This window comes from Saccopteryx bilineata, chromosome 5 (assembly GCF_036850765.1).
Source record: "Saccopteryx bilineata isolate mSacBil1 chromosome 5, mSacBil1_pri_phased_curated, whole genome shotgun sequence".
Classification (NCBI taxonomy): Eukaryota; Metazoa; Chordata; class Mammalia; order Chiroptera; family Emballonuridae; genus Saccopteryx; species Saccopteryx bilineata.
In genome coordinates, this window is record NC_089494.1 from 172,690,125 (window position 1) to 172,705,736 (window position 15,612).

The 15,612-nt window shown below is 47.6% G+C and overlaps 1 protein-coding gene across 2 annotated transcripts in view; it reads left to right on the forward strand.

Annotated features, from left to right (window-relative positions):
* PAPSS1 (3'-phosphoadenosine 5'-phosphosulfate synthase 1) overlaps window positions 1-15,612 on the forward strand; it is a 125,161-nt gene that overhangs the window by 62,338 nt on the left and 47,211 nt on the right. For both annotated transcript variants that reach the window (XM_066280942.1, XM_066280941.1), the window contains one exon: window positions 1,745-1,880. In XM_066280942.1, the coding sequence (XP_066137039.1) occupies window positions 1,745-1,880 (136 nt within the window). The remainder of the gene's footprint in view (window positions 1-1,744; window positions 1,881-15,612) is intronic.

Here is a 15,612-nt window from a genome sequence, read left to right on the forward strand (position 1 = left end):
TTGGTGACAGAGACAGAGAAAGGCACAGAAGGACAGACAGGCAGGAAGGGAGAGAAATGAGAAGTGTCAGTTCTTCATTGTGGCACCTTAGTTGTTCATTGACTGCTTTCTCATATGTGCCTTGGCCTGGGGGCTACAGCAGATGGAGTGACCCCTTGCTCAAGCCAGCGACCTTGGGCTCAAGCTGATGAATCTTGCTCAAACCAGATAAGCCCACTCTCGTGACCTCAGGGTTTTGAACCTGAGTCTTCTGCGTCCCAGTCCGATGCTCCATCCACTGTGCCACTGCCTGGTCAGGCCAGCCATGGTCTTCTTACTCCCAATCTCTCTTACTCTGCCTCTGTTCCTGTGCTTGCTTTTACCTTTTCTGACTTTCTAGCTACATTAGTCTTCTTCCTGTTCTTCAAAGACAAAGCCTGTTGCTGCTCCAGGACTTTGTCTTGCTGCCCCTCTGCCTAAAATACTTTCCCTCCATGACTGGTTGCTTTTCATCATCTCAGGTTAAATGTCACCATCCTCAGAGAGGCCTTCACTGCCTCCATTTGCCTAAATGCTCCTGTATGCCTGGATGCTAGGTTCAAGATTCTATGGCCCTGTTTATTTTCTCTGTAACGTTCGGTTCCAGCTGGTGTTTCTCTGGTGTCTCCTGTCTCCGTCATGGTTATGGAAGCTCCGTTAGAGGAAGTTCTTTCTCCCTCGTTTTCGGCTGCATTTCCCATGCCTGGTGTAGGCTCTGGCACATACTACCAGTTACTCAGTAAATATTTATTGAATGAGTGGTTTGATGGATGGGGATAGACCATCTAGTGGAAGACCAGGAAGGAGGTGACTGCAGTGATTAGGTACATTGTTAGCACACGAGCCAAAGCAGTCGTGGAAGCAAGGTGAGCTTGAGCTACTGAGAGCAGACATGTCCTAGAACAGGGGTCCCCAAACTTTTTACACAGGGGGCCAGTTCACTGTCCCTCAGACCGTTGGAGGGCCGGACTATAAAAAAAACTATGAACGAATCCCTATGCACACTGCACATATCTTATTTTAAAGTAAAAAACAAAACGGGAACAAATACAATATTTAAAATAAAGAACAAGTAAATTTCAATCAACAAACTGACCAGTATTTCAATGGGAACTATGCTCCTCTCACTGACCACCAATGAAAGAGATGCCCCTTCCAGAAGTGCTGCGAGGGCCGGATAAATGGCCTCAGGGGGCCGCATGTGGCCCGCGGGCCGTAGTTTGGGGACCCCTACCCTAGAAAATCATGTCCTCTTCCCAGATGCAGGGAACAAGGATGAAAGAAACTGTAAGAAATTTGAGGTGGTGAGATTGGAAGGTGTGACTTTGTGTTCAACTCTATTAATTTAATTCCTCAAAAGTTTAGGATTGGAGAGCACAAAATAGGGGGCAACCCAGGGTTACAAATTTCTCTGTTAATTAACATACAACAACAATGAAAAGAATGTTTTTGTTACTTAAAAAGTCGTAATTATTCTCTTGGTTTTGTTTGCCTTTTGCTAGTAAATGTAATAGTTGTTTCACAAGTCCTTTGAGAAATGATAAAATATATTCTAGTTCTATAGTATTTCCAATCCCAGTTCAGTTGTAAACTAAACAGATTTACCATTGAGCATGAGATGAAAGTAGAGGTTTACATCTGTAGTTAGCTTGTAGGAGGGAAATGTTCTTCCTTATTTTCTCTTGGTTTCTGTTGAAAACAATTATCTTCTTTTTCTTCCCATTAGATGGTCATGGAACAAGGAGATTGGCTAATTGGAGGAGATCTTCAAGTCTTGGACCGAATTTACTGGAATGATGGTCTTGATCAGTATCGTCTTACTCCTGCTGAGTTAAAGCAGAAGTTTAAAGATATGAATGCTGGTACGACATGGACCTAATTATCTAATATGGGACTATTTGGGGTTTCTACTTAATGGGGAAAGTTCTAGAAGATTTTTCCCCCAACACTTAATTATGTAGAACAGAATGGTGAGTAAATGTAAAGGTAGAAATTGGAATATGTAAGGAAAGGTATAATTTGATCTAACATTATTTTGTATACTATGTTATACATTATTTTGTATACTACGTTGAAGATAGATGCTAATAACAGATTGGCCTGTTACTTATTATAGAACTCGTTAAAGCTGAAGAGAACTTTTTTTCACGTGCTCACTCATATCAGTGTGCTGCTTTATGTCTCCAAATGTCATAGTATATGAGTGGAATGCCTCACTATAGAACATAATAGGACAACAGAACTTTTATCATGGTTGCTATTCATTCAACAGATGTTTGTTATTCATCTTTAAAAGCCAGAGTACCAAGTGCTGAGATCCCTAATAAATAAGGCAGGAGCTTATGGCGGAAACGAGACATTAAACAGATAGCAGAAAAGGTTGTTGGAGAGTAAATTAATAATGATTTTAAATTTCTGGAGTAGGCTGAAATGGGAGTGTAAGAGCAGAGAGTCTATAGATACTGTTCTTTATAATATTACATATTATAAAGTACTACAGGGCAGGCTTCTTATATTAGGTATCTGCTATTCGCAGGTCTTTCACATGGAGGTGGGTAAGTGACGCGTTTACACTGGTATACCCACTCTCTCTCTCTCTCTCTTTCTCTCGCTAACACAAGTTCAAGGTGCTGTGTGAGGGAATAGCATTCATTGTAGATTTGGGGAGGCTTTTTTAAGATCTGAAGAATTTGAAGCATCTTACAATCATGGTGCTAATTAATTCTCACTTTCTATAGAAATGTTTAAGCAAGAGGGTTTTAGTGCTGCTTTAAAAAAAAAAATATATATATATATATATTTTCAGTGTAGAAATCAGGCAGAGATGGCTGAGAAAAGTCAGGTGAATGTGGTTGCTTTTTAAGGAACTAGCTGGCACCATGCTGTATTTGTTAACCAGAAGCTTCCCTCCCAAGTGACTCTGGCAATCGGAGCAAGAGCAGCCGTTTCTTCAGTCGTGTTCAGCTTCTGTGAACCCAGATGCCGGCAGTCGTTTGGGGTCCTGTGCACAGCGTCCCTGCTTCACCACCGAGCACTTATGTGGTTCTGGGATATTACTTTCGTTTCTCAGGCTCAGTTCCTTCCATTGTAAAAGTGAGGGACGGTGCAGTAATGCACAGGATTTTGTTTTAAAAAGTGAAATGAGAGGGTAAGGTCCTAGTTGCTGTTATGTGAATATGAAGCTGGTCTTACCTGCATTTGTGTGCAAGTTAGTAAGAGAGTATCTGTTTCTTTGTAAGCTTTACTGTAGTTTTCTGATATTAAAAATAAGATCAGGAACTGGAGGCCATACACTCTTCCGAGCCCCAGAGCTCCCACTGGCCTGCCTGCTTCAGCCGTGGTTCCTGCTGGGGCCCTGTGGGGTCTCTGGGTGTAGAATTTCTCACCTCAGACCCTTCCAAACTTGACTCCTTTCCTCTGAATTTGAAGCAAATATTTGGCTTAAACTCTGTGTGCAGGAATTTACCTATATCACAGCTTATTTATCTTGTTTCTTGCTAACATTTTCTGGGCCCAGTCATGGTAATTGACCACTCTTTTTTTTTTTTCCTGAAGCTGGAAACGGGGAGAGACAGTCAGACAGACTCCCGCATGCGCCCGACCGGGATCCACCCGGCACGCCCACCGGGGGCGATGCTCTGCCCACCAGGGGGCGATGCTCTGCCCCTCCGGGGCGTCGCTCTGCCGCGACCAGAGCCACTCTAGCGCCTGGGGCAGAGGCCAAGGAGCCATCCCCAGCGCCTGGGCCATCCTTGCTCCAATGGAGCCTCAGCTGCGGGAGGGGAAGAGAGAGACAGAGAGGAAGGAGGGGGAATGGGGGTGGAGAAGCAAATGGGCGCTTCTCCTGTGTGCCCTGGCCGGGAATCAAACCCGGGTCCCCCGCACGCCAGGCCGACGCTCTACCGCTGAGCCAACCGGCCAGGGCCTCGACCACTCTTTAGGTAGTCGGTGATGGCATTTCTTTCCCAACAAACTGGCTTAGGACAAAAAGCCATTATTCAGTCCTCTTCAAGGAGGAAGTGCTCCGGATGCTGTCATGTGAAGTACAGGGTTCCAAGTGTGGAAGTCACTTTGTATTCACGAGAATCCATGAGAACCTTACACTGCTTGAGTTTCTGATCCAACCTTGGACTCCTCTATCTATGGATTTTATACTCAGAGACCTAATTCATGCTTGAATTACTTATGGCATTTCTAGTTGGGTCTTTTATTTGCAACCAGAAGCATCTGATAGGGTTTTCTTTTCTTTTTTTTTTTTTAACTTGTAGATTTCTCTTTTTTTTCTAGTGAATAGAAACATATTTAATGGAGGACTTGCTGAGACAACCTTATTTACTTTAATTTTTTGCTAAAATTGGAATTCACATTTAAAATCATGCCAGTATATTAATTGTTGGCACTGTTAAGGAGTTAACAGGGAATTATCATTCATAATTAGAGACTTTAATATTACATCTGGATTATACTCTTCTTTAGTTCAGTTAGAAAATTTTTTGCATAATGAATGGTTGCAACTTTGTTTAAAGTAGCTGAGAGCCAGTTATTAGCCTTATATTAGCCAAGAAAGATTGTGGGGGGGGGGGAAAGAAAGATTGTGGAGTGTTATTTTGCTTACTTTTCCATTTTAGACTCAGGCAAATAAGCAACAGACTGAGGAGTTTCCTTTGTAGTTCTTGTTCACTCTTAGGAAACCAGTAATAAGTCATCTGCTGATGTGTCTGAAACAGTTCAGGGGAGAGGAAACAGGGAATATTTATTTATTTTTACCTAGGGTTTTTTTGTTTTTGTTTTTAACCTTTCTTCTTCCCTAGTGTTGGAAGAACTTGTGGGCCGTTGTCTTGTGCATATTGATGTGATCAGTTTTGCTGTTCCAACCATTCTGTAGCTGGATGGAGTGAGAGGGCTTTAATACCCACATCAGTGGCTGCAAGGTGACATGGTTATGGATGGCAGGTTCTTTGAATCACTGGTGGTTGACCACTTATCTTGGAAAGAAAGAGTGAATTTCATTTAAGCCAAGTAAGGGCCAGTTAGTATTTATTCCACACAGAACACTGGTGTCCAGGTTACAAAGGAAAACGTTGACATAATTTCTTTCAAGGTAGTATGTGGTAGCACAGTGCTGAACAAATCTAAGAAAACTTTGTAGAGCTGTTGAATTAAAAGGTATGTTTAAAAGTGAATGGCTAGAGACATTAGATGGATGTCTTAGGCAAAGCTGGGAACGGTACATGAGAAAGCTGAGGCTGACGCAGGTAGGTTGTCTATGAAGGCACTGGGCTGTGTTGACCATAAATGGTGCTGAGCTGAAGATAGTGTGATCTGGGGTTGGGGGAAGAGAGATTGTCAGTCATATCAGAGCATACTCCAGTGAGTCTCTGAACATGATTTTAACAAAGTGAGTGTCTAAGGAAAGGTGGTCAGTTTAAGGGAACCCACAGGAGTGTTGTGGCCAGGGCCTAGCAGTTTTGGATAGTGCTCCTACTCTAGAAAGGGCACGGGCAGGAAACTGTTCTGAAGCCTGGGCAAAGGAGCAGGAGCCGTGAGAAGGGGCCGTGGTGTGGGGCAGAGCGCGCTGCAGGCTGCAGACGCAGCCAGAGTCACGGCACCGAGACAGCGTGTGGTGTGGGGCAGAGCGCGCTGCAGGTTGTAGACGCAGCCAGAGTCATGGCACCGAGACAGCGTGTGGTGTGGGGCAGAGCGCGCTGCAGGTTGCGGACGCAGCCAGAGTCACGGCACCGAGACAGCGTGTGGTGTGGGGCAGAGCGCGCTGCAGGTTGCGGACGCAGCCAGAGTCACGGCACCGAGACAGCGTGTGGTGTGGGGCAGAGCGCGCTGCAGGTTGCGGACGCAGCCAGAGCCACGGCACCGAGACAGCGTGTGGTGTGGGGCAGAGCGCGCTGCAGGTTGCGGACGCAGCCAGAGTCACGGCACCGAGACAGCGTGTGGTGTGGGGCAGAGCGCGCTGCAGGTTGTAGACGCAGCCAGAGTCACGGCACCGAGACAGCGTGTGGTGTGGGGCAGAGCGCGCTGCAGGCTGCGGACGCAGCCAGAGTCACGGCACCGAGACAGCGTGTGGTGTGGGGCAGAGCGCGCTGCAGGCTGCGGACGCAGCCAGAGTCACGGCACCGAGACAGCGTGTGGTGTGGGGCAGAGCGTGCTGCAGGTTGCGGACGCAGCCAGAGCCACGGCACCGAGACAGCGTGTGGTGTGGGGCAGAGCGCGCTGCAGGTTGTAGACGCAGCCAGAGTCACGGCACTGAGACAGCGTGTGGTGTGGGGCAGGAGCGCCTGCAGGTTGCAGACGCAGCCAGAGTCACGGCACCGAGACAGCGTGTGGTGTGGGGCAGAGCGCGCTGCAGGTTGCGGACGGCACCGAGACAGCGTGTGGTGTGGGGCAGAGCGCGCTGCAGGTTGCGGACGCAGCCAGAGTCACGGCACCGAGACAGCGTGTGGTGTGGGGCAGAGCGCGCTGCAGGTTGCGGACGCAGCCAGAGCCACGGCACCGAGACAGCGTGTGGTGTGGGGCAGAGCGCGCTGCAGGTTGCGGACGCAGCCAGAGCCACGGCACCGAGACAGCGTGTGGTGTGGGGCAGAGCGCGCTGCAGGTTGCGGACGCAGCCAGAGCCACGGCACCGAGACAGCGTGTGGTGTGGGGCAGAGCGCGCTGCAGGTTGCGGACGCAGCCAGAGCCACGGCACCGAGACAGCGTGTGGTGTGGGGCAGAGCGCGCTGCAGGCTGCGGACGCAGCCAGAGCCACGGCACCGAGACAGCGTGTGGTGTGGGGCAGAGCGCGCTGCAGGCTGCGGACGCAGCCAGAGCCACGGCACCGAGACAGCGTGTGGTGTGGGGCAGAGCGCGCTGCAGGCTGCGGACGCAGCCAGAGTCACGGCACCGAGACAGCGTGTGGTGTGGGGCAGAGCGCGCTGCAGGTTGTAGACGCAGCCAGAGTCACGGCACCGAGACAGCGTGTGGTGTGGGGCAGAGCGCGCTGCAGGCTGCGGACGCAGCCAGAGCCACGGCACCGAGACAGCGTGTGGTGTGGGGCAGAGCGCGCTGCAGGTTGCGGACGCAGCCAGAGTCACGGCACCGAGACAGCGTGTGGTGTGGGGCAGAGCGTGCTGCAGGTTGCGGACGCAGCCAGAGCCACGGCACCGAGACAGCGTGTGGTGTGGGGCAGAGCGCGCTGCAGGTTGCGGACGCAGCCAGAGCCACGGCACCGAGACAGCGTGTGGTGTGGGGCAGAGCGCGCTGCAGGTTGCGGACGCAGCCAGAGCCACGGCACCGAGACAGCGTGTGGTGTGGGGCAGAGCGCGCTGCAGGTTGCGGACGCAGCCAGAGCCACGGCACCGAGACAGCGTGTGGTGTGGGGCAGAGCGCGCTGCAGGTTGCGGACGCAGCCAGAGCCACGGCACCGAGACAGCGTGTGGTGTGGGGCAGAGCGCGCTGCAGGTTGCGGACGCAGCCAGAGCCACGGCACCGAGACAGCGTGTGGTGTGGGGCAGAGCGCGCTGCAGGCTGCGGACTCAGCCAGAGCCACGGCACCGAGACAGCGTGTGGTGTGGGGCAGAGCGCGCTGCAGGCTGCGGACGCAGCCAGAGTCACGGCACCGAGACAGCGTGTGGTGTGGGGCAGAGCGTGCTGCAGGTTGCGGACGCAGCCAGAGTCACAGCACCGAGACAGCGTGTGGTGTGGGGCAGAGCGCGCTGCAGGTTGCGGACGCAGCCAGAGTCACGGCACCGAGACAGCGTGTGGTGTGGGGCAGAGCGCGCTGCAGGCTGCAGACGCAGCCAGAGTCACGGCACCGAGACAGCGTGTGGTGTGGGGCAGGAGCGCCTGCAGGCGTGTCTCCCGCGTCTGGTTGCTGCTGTGGTCTCCCGTGGGAGAGGCAGGACCAGTGACCCACCTCCCGCATGCACCACAGTGTGTTCGCAGGCCCGAGACAGAGAGCGGATGGGGAACAGCACAGTGCAGTTGGCAAAAAGCCTATAGTCCACATTATTTTTTTTAATTTAATTTGAAATCTTTTATAGTCGTAAGAATGAAAAACATTATTGCTGCATACTTTGAGGTTTAAGAGTACCTGTTTGTGAAGAATTCTAATTAATATGTTTATATTTACGCAAGTGGCCAAGGTCTTACTGAAAGTTTTCCCTCATAAGCAGTTTAAGTAAAAGAAATACAGGTTATTTAAGACAGTCCAGAGAGAGGCAGGGAGATCAAAGCCTTTCTTCCAGTTGTCTTCAGAAAACTCCCACAGAAACAAACATTACGTGTGCATGTGCTCACACACACCCCCTCCCTCCCCAACAACTCTAGAAGTATTGTCAGTACTCTCTTGTTTAGCTACTATATTGATTTAGGGAAAGCAGAAGTGCCTGTTTTTAGAGCTTTGGAGTACAGAATGTGGCAGATATTAGAGCTTGAGTCAGACTGGAACAAGGAGACTTATTAATTACTGCTGTACGTAGGACAGTTTTAAAGAGAAGGAGTTGAAAGCGGGGAAGCTGGGAGATGTAATTCTGGGTTTAGTGGTTGGGATGCGTGCCAGGGCGGTGCCTGTGGGCTGGGGAGCTCAGCACACTCTCAAACGCTGGGAGAAAGGGGACTGGGCTTAGGAGCCCTTGATCATCGCCTTAGTTGTTACTCAGAACAGTCCTGCCAGGAGCACTCAGCGGAGAAATTGCAGAGCAGGGTCCAGACCAGGTTCTTTGCTCGGTGCTCCAGTGTTTGATGCTGTTATTAGATTGGGCGCCCCGTGTCCCACACTATCCAGGGAGTGAGTGCTCTCCCTCTGCCCCCCACTAGGAAGTGCTAGGGGCTGCTGTTTACTTGCCCTGTTACAGAGCAACACTTGCTCAGAAGAACCTTCTCCACGTTCCTCTTCCCCTTCCAACTGCTGGAAGGAAAGAAAGGGTCAGACTGCTTGCTTCCTAATGTGTTGGCTCCTGGTCTAGATGGTGTCCAATCCAGAGGAAAAGGGCAGGAACTTTACTACTGGCTCTTCCTTTAGGAGAGCATGAAATACAGCAAAAGGACTGGGTTTGGGGGTTAGACCTGTGTTTGGCTTGAGATGTGGCAATAATACCGGAGGTAGAAGAAATGAGGGGACGAGGTGCAGTGATTAGCAATATATATTGAAATGTTTTCAGTAATGCTTTTCTTAAACTGCTGAATTGGAAGGTCAGGACTTAGAGATGAACCTAACAGAAGCCATCTGTATGCACAGAGTAATTGGATCCAGGTGGAGGGTAAATTTCCGGAATGAGTGTGTAGAGAAAGAATGTCACTGGACCCAGCAATGAACCCTGTTGCTTTGAGAGAGCCTCTAAGATGTCAGAAACAGGTGATTACACCAGAATGGCCAAGCAGAATGTAAAATGTCATACGCATCTGTGATTAGAACTGTGTAAAAATGTATGCATAAGGAGAACAAGACTATGCAAAATACCCCCCCCCAAATGAAAAAGCCAGCTGAGTAGGATAGTGCATTGTGGGTGATGTTTTCATCCCAAATTTCCTTCAGTGTTTCATGGTTTTTACTTTAAAAAAAGAAAGAAAAAAGAAGCAGATGGAATAGAAAAGGTTTGTGTCATGGTTAGCAGGCCTTGAGGAACGTGGGCTTGTTTTGTTTTGTTTTAAATGTCAGAAGCAGTAGAGAGGTTAGGAACATTTAGAACAGGAAAGTGCCTTTTGTATTTGGCAGGCGTTTCATACTATGTGACGGAGCAGGAAGGAGTTGGTCGAACGAATGAATCCAGTCCCAGTTTTTTCTTCTATCATTTTATCCTTCACACTGTTGCCCGACTTACCTTCTGAAAGCAGAGATCTAATTCTGTCCTGTTGCATGCAGTTGAAGAGCAGATGGTCCCCGCATTCTGTAGGTTTGTTCTTAAGTTGAATTTGTATGTAAGTTAAAGCAGGTACATTTACCTATTAGATGCAACTTAGATGTTTGTCTTAATTTAGTACTTACTTTTACCTTTCTGTGCATATAAATACTGAAACGTTTTCAAACCCGTAGAACCTATCTCGTTTGTAACCCAGGAACTGCCTGTATAGTGTTCCTTTGCACTTGCATTTATTTTCTGGTTAGTGAACGGAGGCTTCTCCTCTGACAAGGTTGTAAGCTCCTGGGGCAGGACCAGTTTCACTGTTGCCACGGGACAACATATCTAAAATGGAATTTTCCTCTTGCCCCAGACTGGTTTCTCCTGTGTCCCTGCCTGCTGTGGTGCAGTACGGGGGCTGGACGTGGGGGGAAGACCAGTTAGTGGATATGTCTTGTGAGCAGGTGGTGAAGGGCAGGGTGGAGGGAAGAGAGAGCGGCTGGTGAGAGCTAGGGAGCACGGGAGTCGGGAGTCGTGGCCTGTGGCGGGCGGGGGCGGGGCGGGGGCGAGGGAAGGAACTAAGACTCGGGGATGAGTCTTGGTGCTGTGCTCCCAGAGGGGGAGGGGCAGGCCAGCGATGCTCCCGGGGGGCTGGGAGGGTCCCACCTGAGGGGTCCACGGAGCACGAAGAGGCCGTTGGGGAGACAGTCTGGAGCGTAGGGGAGGGTTTTGGTCAGCAGCTGCAGATTTATGGTCACCCCAGGCTGCTGGGAGCAGGGTGGGGGAGTGCTGAGGAAGAGGGCGGTGCCTGCCTGCCCGGTTGTCACAGTGCGGCCCCACTCACCGGTGTGTAGGTTGTGGTCTGTCTGGTGGGACTCTGTATGCTGGGGAAGGAATGGACTAAGTGGAAGGAGAGAATGGGAGAGTTGGGGGGAGTTTTATTTTATATGGAAATGTGGGGACCGGCTCCTCAGTAATAGTCTTCTCGTTTTGCTGTCTCCATTCTACACACTTGCTCTCTTCTCTCTCCCACGTCAGCCCTGCACATTCCTGTTAGACGAGTTTTCTGTAAGACACTACTGATGAGCTCACCCCCCGTTGGGTACGCGGTGTCCTGCCTAACCTGGCGTTTGCTATTCTACATGAACATCTCGTTCCAGGTTTTATATCCGTCTGACAGAATGGGTGGTCCTGTGTTCCTCAGACGCATCTCTGCTTTTCTGCGTCCTCCCTTTTGCACACACCTGCTGGTCTGGCATGGTTGGAATGCTGATTTTGCCTCTATCAATCAGCCACATTTCATTTGTCTTTCAGAGGTCAGCAAACTATACCCTGAAGGCCAAATCTGGCCCGTAATTAGTTTTGTAGATAGAGTTTTATGGAAAACTGCTACTTTCACTTGTTTATGCGTTGTCTGTAGCTGACTATGCACTACTATAGCAGGTTGGATAGTTGCTGCATGAACCCCATAGCATGCAAAGCCTCAAGTCTTCACTCTGGCTACTTAAGGAAAAGGTTTGCTTTCATTCATGGTCTCAGCAGTTTTGCAGTATACTTTCTGTAAGTCAGGATTATGAAATACCTGGTTCTTTCCCAGAAACAGGGTTATGGAGGGCTGAAAAGAAATGGAAATCATCAGTATTAATATTACATTTCAGTGTCCTGTAGATTTTCTCCTTTTTTCAAACACAGATGAAACCATGATCGTAGGTAAAGCGAGCTTAAACTAAGCTGTAAGGAATTATAAGTGAAGAGGCAAATGCTTTACACTGACTACAGCGTGACAATGGGGGAAATCACTGCTCTTTAGAAAATGGGGATGAGAATGTGAGACATTAGTGAAAGTTGTAAATATCAGTGGCCCCAGGTTCCTAGTGGCTCATCATTCTTTATTCTTGATGGAAGATGGATGGGAGAAACTTGAGTAGTGATGCTTATTGGGTTAGGTTTGTTGGGACAGTACCTGGGAATGTGGCTCCCAATGGGTCAGGTACTCCTATTACAGTTCATTCACGGAAATTCTCTAGTGGAGGAACCAGATGGTAAGGATGAAACGACAGCCTGAAAATACAGACAGTCAAAGCCATTTGTGTAATTCATTGATAAATAGTTATAAGGAATTGAAAAGACTAGAAATTTGAGAAAGATCTGGTTCTGTTGGCAAGAAAAAACTGGGCAGACAGATCAAATGGTCATTGCGTTGCTGGGTAGAACTGATAGTAAGGAAGAATTCTACCTGGAGGAAATTTTGGCAGTAAAGTCCTTTATAAATGTTTCTAATGTGAACTTTTAATAAGTCATCCATCTTAACTTTATCTGTTAAATGTCCAGTGTGGAGCTAGATTAATTCTTTTTGGAAAGAAAGCCTAGGTAGATAAATTATTAGAATCTGTGAAATATGTACGCTTGAGACAGAATTTATTTGTTTCCTTTTGCACATCCTGTCATACATAATTCTGCTAAATGGCGATTTTACAAAATCAGATTTGACCTGATTGAAGTCTGTGAATGTACTCATCACACACCTGAAATGTATTAACCAACGGTTATATTCAGAGATAGACTCTTGTACCTGATTAAAGAAGACACAGGCTTTGTATCCAGCACAGAGCTAACACACCCTCACCTTGGACACACTCCCTGGGAGTATGGTTTGTACTGAAATGGACCTTGAACCACCAGTGGGACAGTGGATTCAGTTTCCTGCCAGGAATTTTTAGGGGTGTGTGTGTGTGTGTGTGTGTGTGTGTGTGTGTTTTAAAGGATGTTTTTTGTTTGTTTGTTTTTTTATTTTTTGTATTTTTCTGAAGCTGGAAACGGGGAGAGACAGTCAGACAGACTCCCGCATGCGCCCGACCGGGATCCACCCGGCACGCCCACCAGGGGCGAAGCTCTGCCCACCAGGGGGCAATGCTCTGCCCATCCTGGGCGTCGCCATGTTGCGACCAGAGCCACTCTAGCGCCTGGGGCAGAGGCCACAGAGCCATCCCCAGTGCCCGGGCCATCTTTGCTCCAATGGAGCCTTGGCTGCGGGAGGGGAAGAGAGAGACAGAGAGGAAAGCACAGCGGAGGGGTGGAGAAGCAAATTGACGCTTCTCCTATGTGCCCTGGCCGGGAATCGAACCCGGGTTCCCCGCATGCCAGGCTGACGCTCTACCGCTGAGCCAACTGGCCAGGGCCTAAAGAATGGTTTTAAGGAACTTGGATTTATTGAGTGACTGCACTGCACATCTCAACCATGCTGTGTACTTTATATTATTTTATCTTCATAACAATAGCCTTAGTATCATCCTCATTACAAAGATGTAGAAAGTGAAGATGGCAACTGGTAGTCCTATGATTTGAACCCATAAATATTCTTTTCCAAAGCAATGCTTCTTCTGGTACCCTACAAATATCTTCTCTTTTAAAACTTATTATGGAAAACTGCAGATAAATAATAGTATTTATAAATAGAGAGAACGGTATATTGAATTCCTCTGCATTTCAAAGCCAGTGTCATTTTTTATCAGCTCTTGGCTGCAGGTTTCATCTGTACTGCTACCCCACCTGCATGTTATTTTGAAGCAGATCTCAAACCCCATATCATTTCATCTAAATATTTCAGTATATACTTCTTACAGGTAAAGATAAAAACGCACAGCCATGATATCACTGTTGCACCTACATAATAATAGTTTCTTTTTTTTTTTTTTTTTCTTTCCATTTTTCTGAAGCTGGAAACAGGGAGAGACAGTCAGACAGACTCCCGCATGTGCCCTACCGGGATCCACCCGGCACGCCCACCAGGGGCGACGCTCTGCCCACCAGGGGGCGATGCTCTGCCCACCATGGGGCGAAGCTCTGCCCACCAGGGGGCGATGCTCTGCCCATCCTGGGCGTCACCATGTTGCGACCAGAGCCACTCTAGCGCCTGAGGCAGAGGCCACAGAGCCATCCCCAGCGCCTGGGCCATCTTTGCTCCAATGGAGCCTTGGCTGCGAGAGGGGAAGAGAGAGAGAGGAAAGCACGGCGGAGGAGTGGAGAAGCAAATGGACGCTTCTCCTGTGTGCGCTGGCCGGGAATTGAACCCGGGTCCTCCGCACGCTAGAATAATAGTTTCTTAATATTATCCAATAACCAGTCAGTGTTCAAATTTCTAATTTTATAATCACATCTTTTTACAGTTTGTTTGAATCAGGATCTAAATAAGATCTATAATTGTTTCATATGTCTCATGTCATAATTTTTTACTTTTATTATACCTTTTATTTTGAAATAACTTTAAATTTTAAGAAAACTTGCAAGAATAGTACCAAAATTACTATCTATTCTTAACCCAGATTCTGTAATTACTGATATTGTATTTTATTTGCTTTTTCATTCTGTTTGAAAGTTGAAGACATGAGACCTCATTATCCCTTAATATTTCCTAAAAAGATGGACGGTCTCCTTTGTCACCATACTGTTATGCTCATCAGACTCAGGAACGCAGTCTGTAAGGAGTGGGCAGCGTGAGTACGGCAGGTTAGTTCAGGCGGTGATCCTCTAATGGAGGGACATTAATATTCATGTTAATGTCAGGAGAATGGCATTCTTCTGTTATTTTTTGAAGAACAAAAGTATAGTAGAGTCACAAAGTAAAATTGCTTCTTGGTCTTGGGGGGGCAGAGTTCTGCAGTTCTCCTTGATGGTCTTTTTATATGATACAGAAAACAAAATTTGAAGTGAATTCAGGAGAGAAACACTTACAGGTCTCTATCCCTCCTCCCATCTTCTTAAAGCAGAGTAATTTTAAGTGCTCATATATTTGTATCAAGATTTTCTTGTTCTTTGTACCTTATGTCACATCAGTTATTTCTTGGGTGAAAACCATGTTGTTCATAAAGAAAAGGTAACTTGAGGAACTTTGAAGTATAATGCTGTAGATCTTGGAATATCAGAGGTCGCAACCAAAACTCCCTGGTCAAGTGGGGTGACATAGTTTTCCTCCTCAGCCTTTTGTCACAGGATAGAAAAGGGTTAGACTTGAGAACAGATTGGAGAAGTCATTGTACGGTTTGACTTAAAATTATTAAAGGAGGGGAAGATGCTCGTCTCTCTGAGTCACGCTTGGGATAACATGGCGTGATGCTGTACCAGGTGTTGTGAAGGCAGTATAATTCTGAGCTCTGCTAATTAGGTTGTTGCTCTGTTCTGTGACATTTTCTTGTGACTTCAAGAACCATGCCTTCTAAGAAAGGTCTCCTAGCAGCCAGCCCATGTAGGAGTGAAGCCAGGGTTGTAAACTGGAAATGCATGGTTAATCAGTCTAATAAATCTAGTAATTTCCATCACTTGGGTAATAGCAGTGGCCCTTGCAAGGGATATTGGTGTTACTGAACTCTAACCAGAATCTCAACCTGGTATCACAAAGCCAGATAGAGTTCCAGTCAAAGTAATCAGTATAAATGAGTATATTTGGATAGCAAGTATATTTTTTGAATTATGAATTTCTCTACCTTACTGTCTTCTTTTAATAAAGAAGTGTCTTAGATCCTATGGAAGATTGACCTGATGGGAAGTTAAGACATAGACCAAGAATTTATATTCATGAAGCAGCAGAACCAGGATGTTGGGACCCAGAAGTCTAATAGTTATTCCCAAGTTTCCTATGAATGGAGAAAGTATTTGTTATAAATCCATCACTGTTATATTACACATCCTCAAGCATGTCAGATTTGTAAAGTAAAAATGTAGTAGAAGTACAGATCATGTTGGCATGGTCAAAACAGTGCATGTTGCT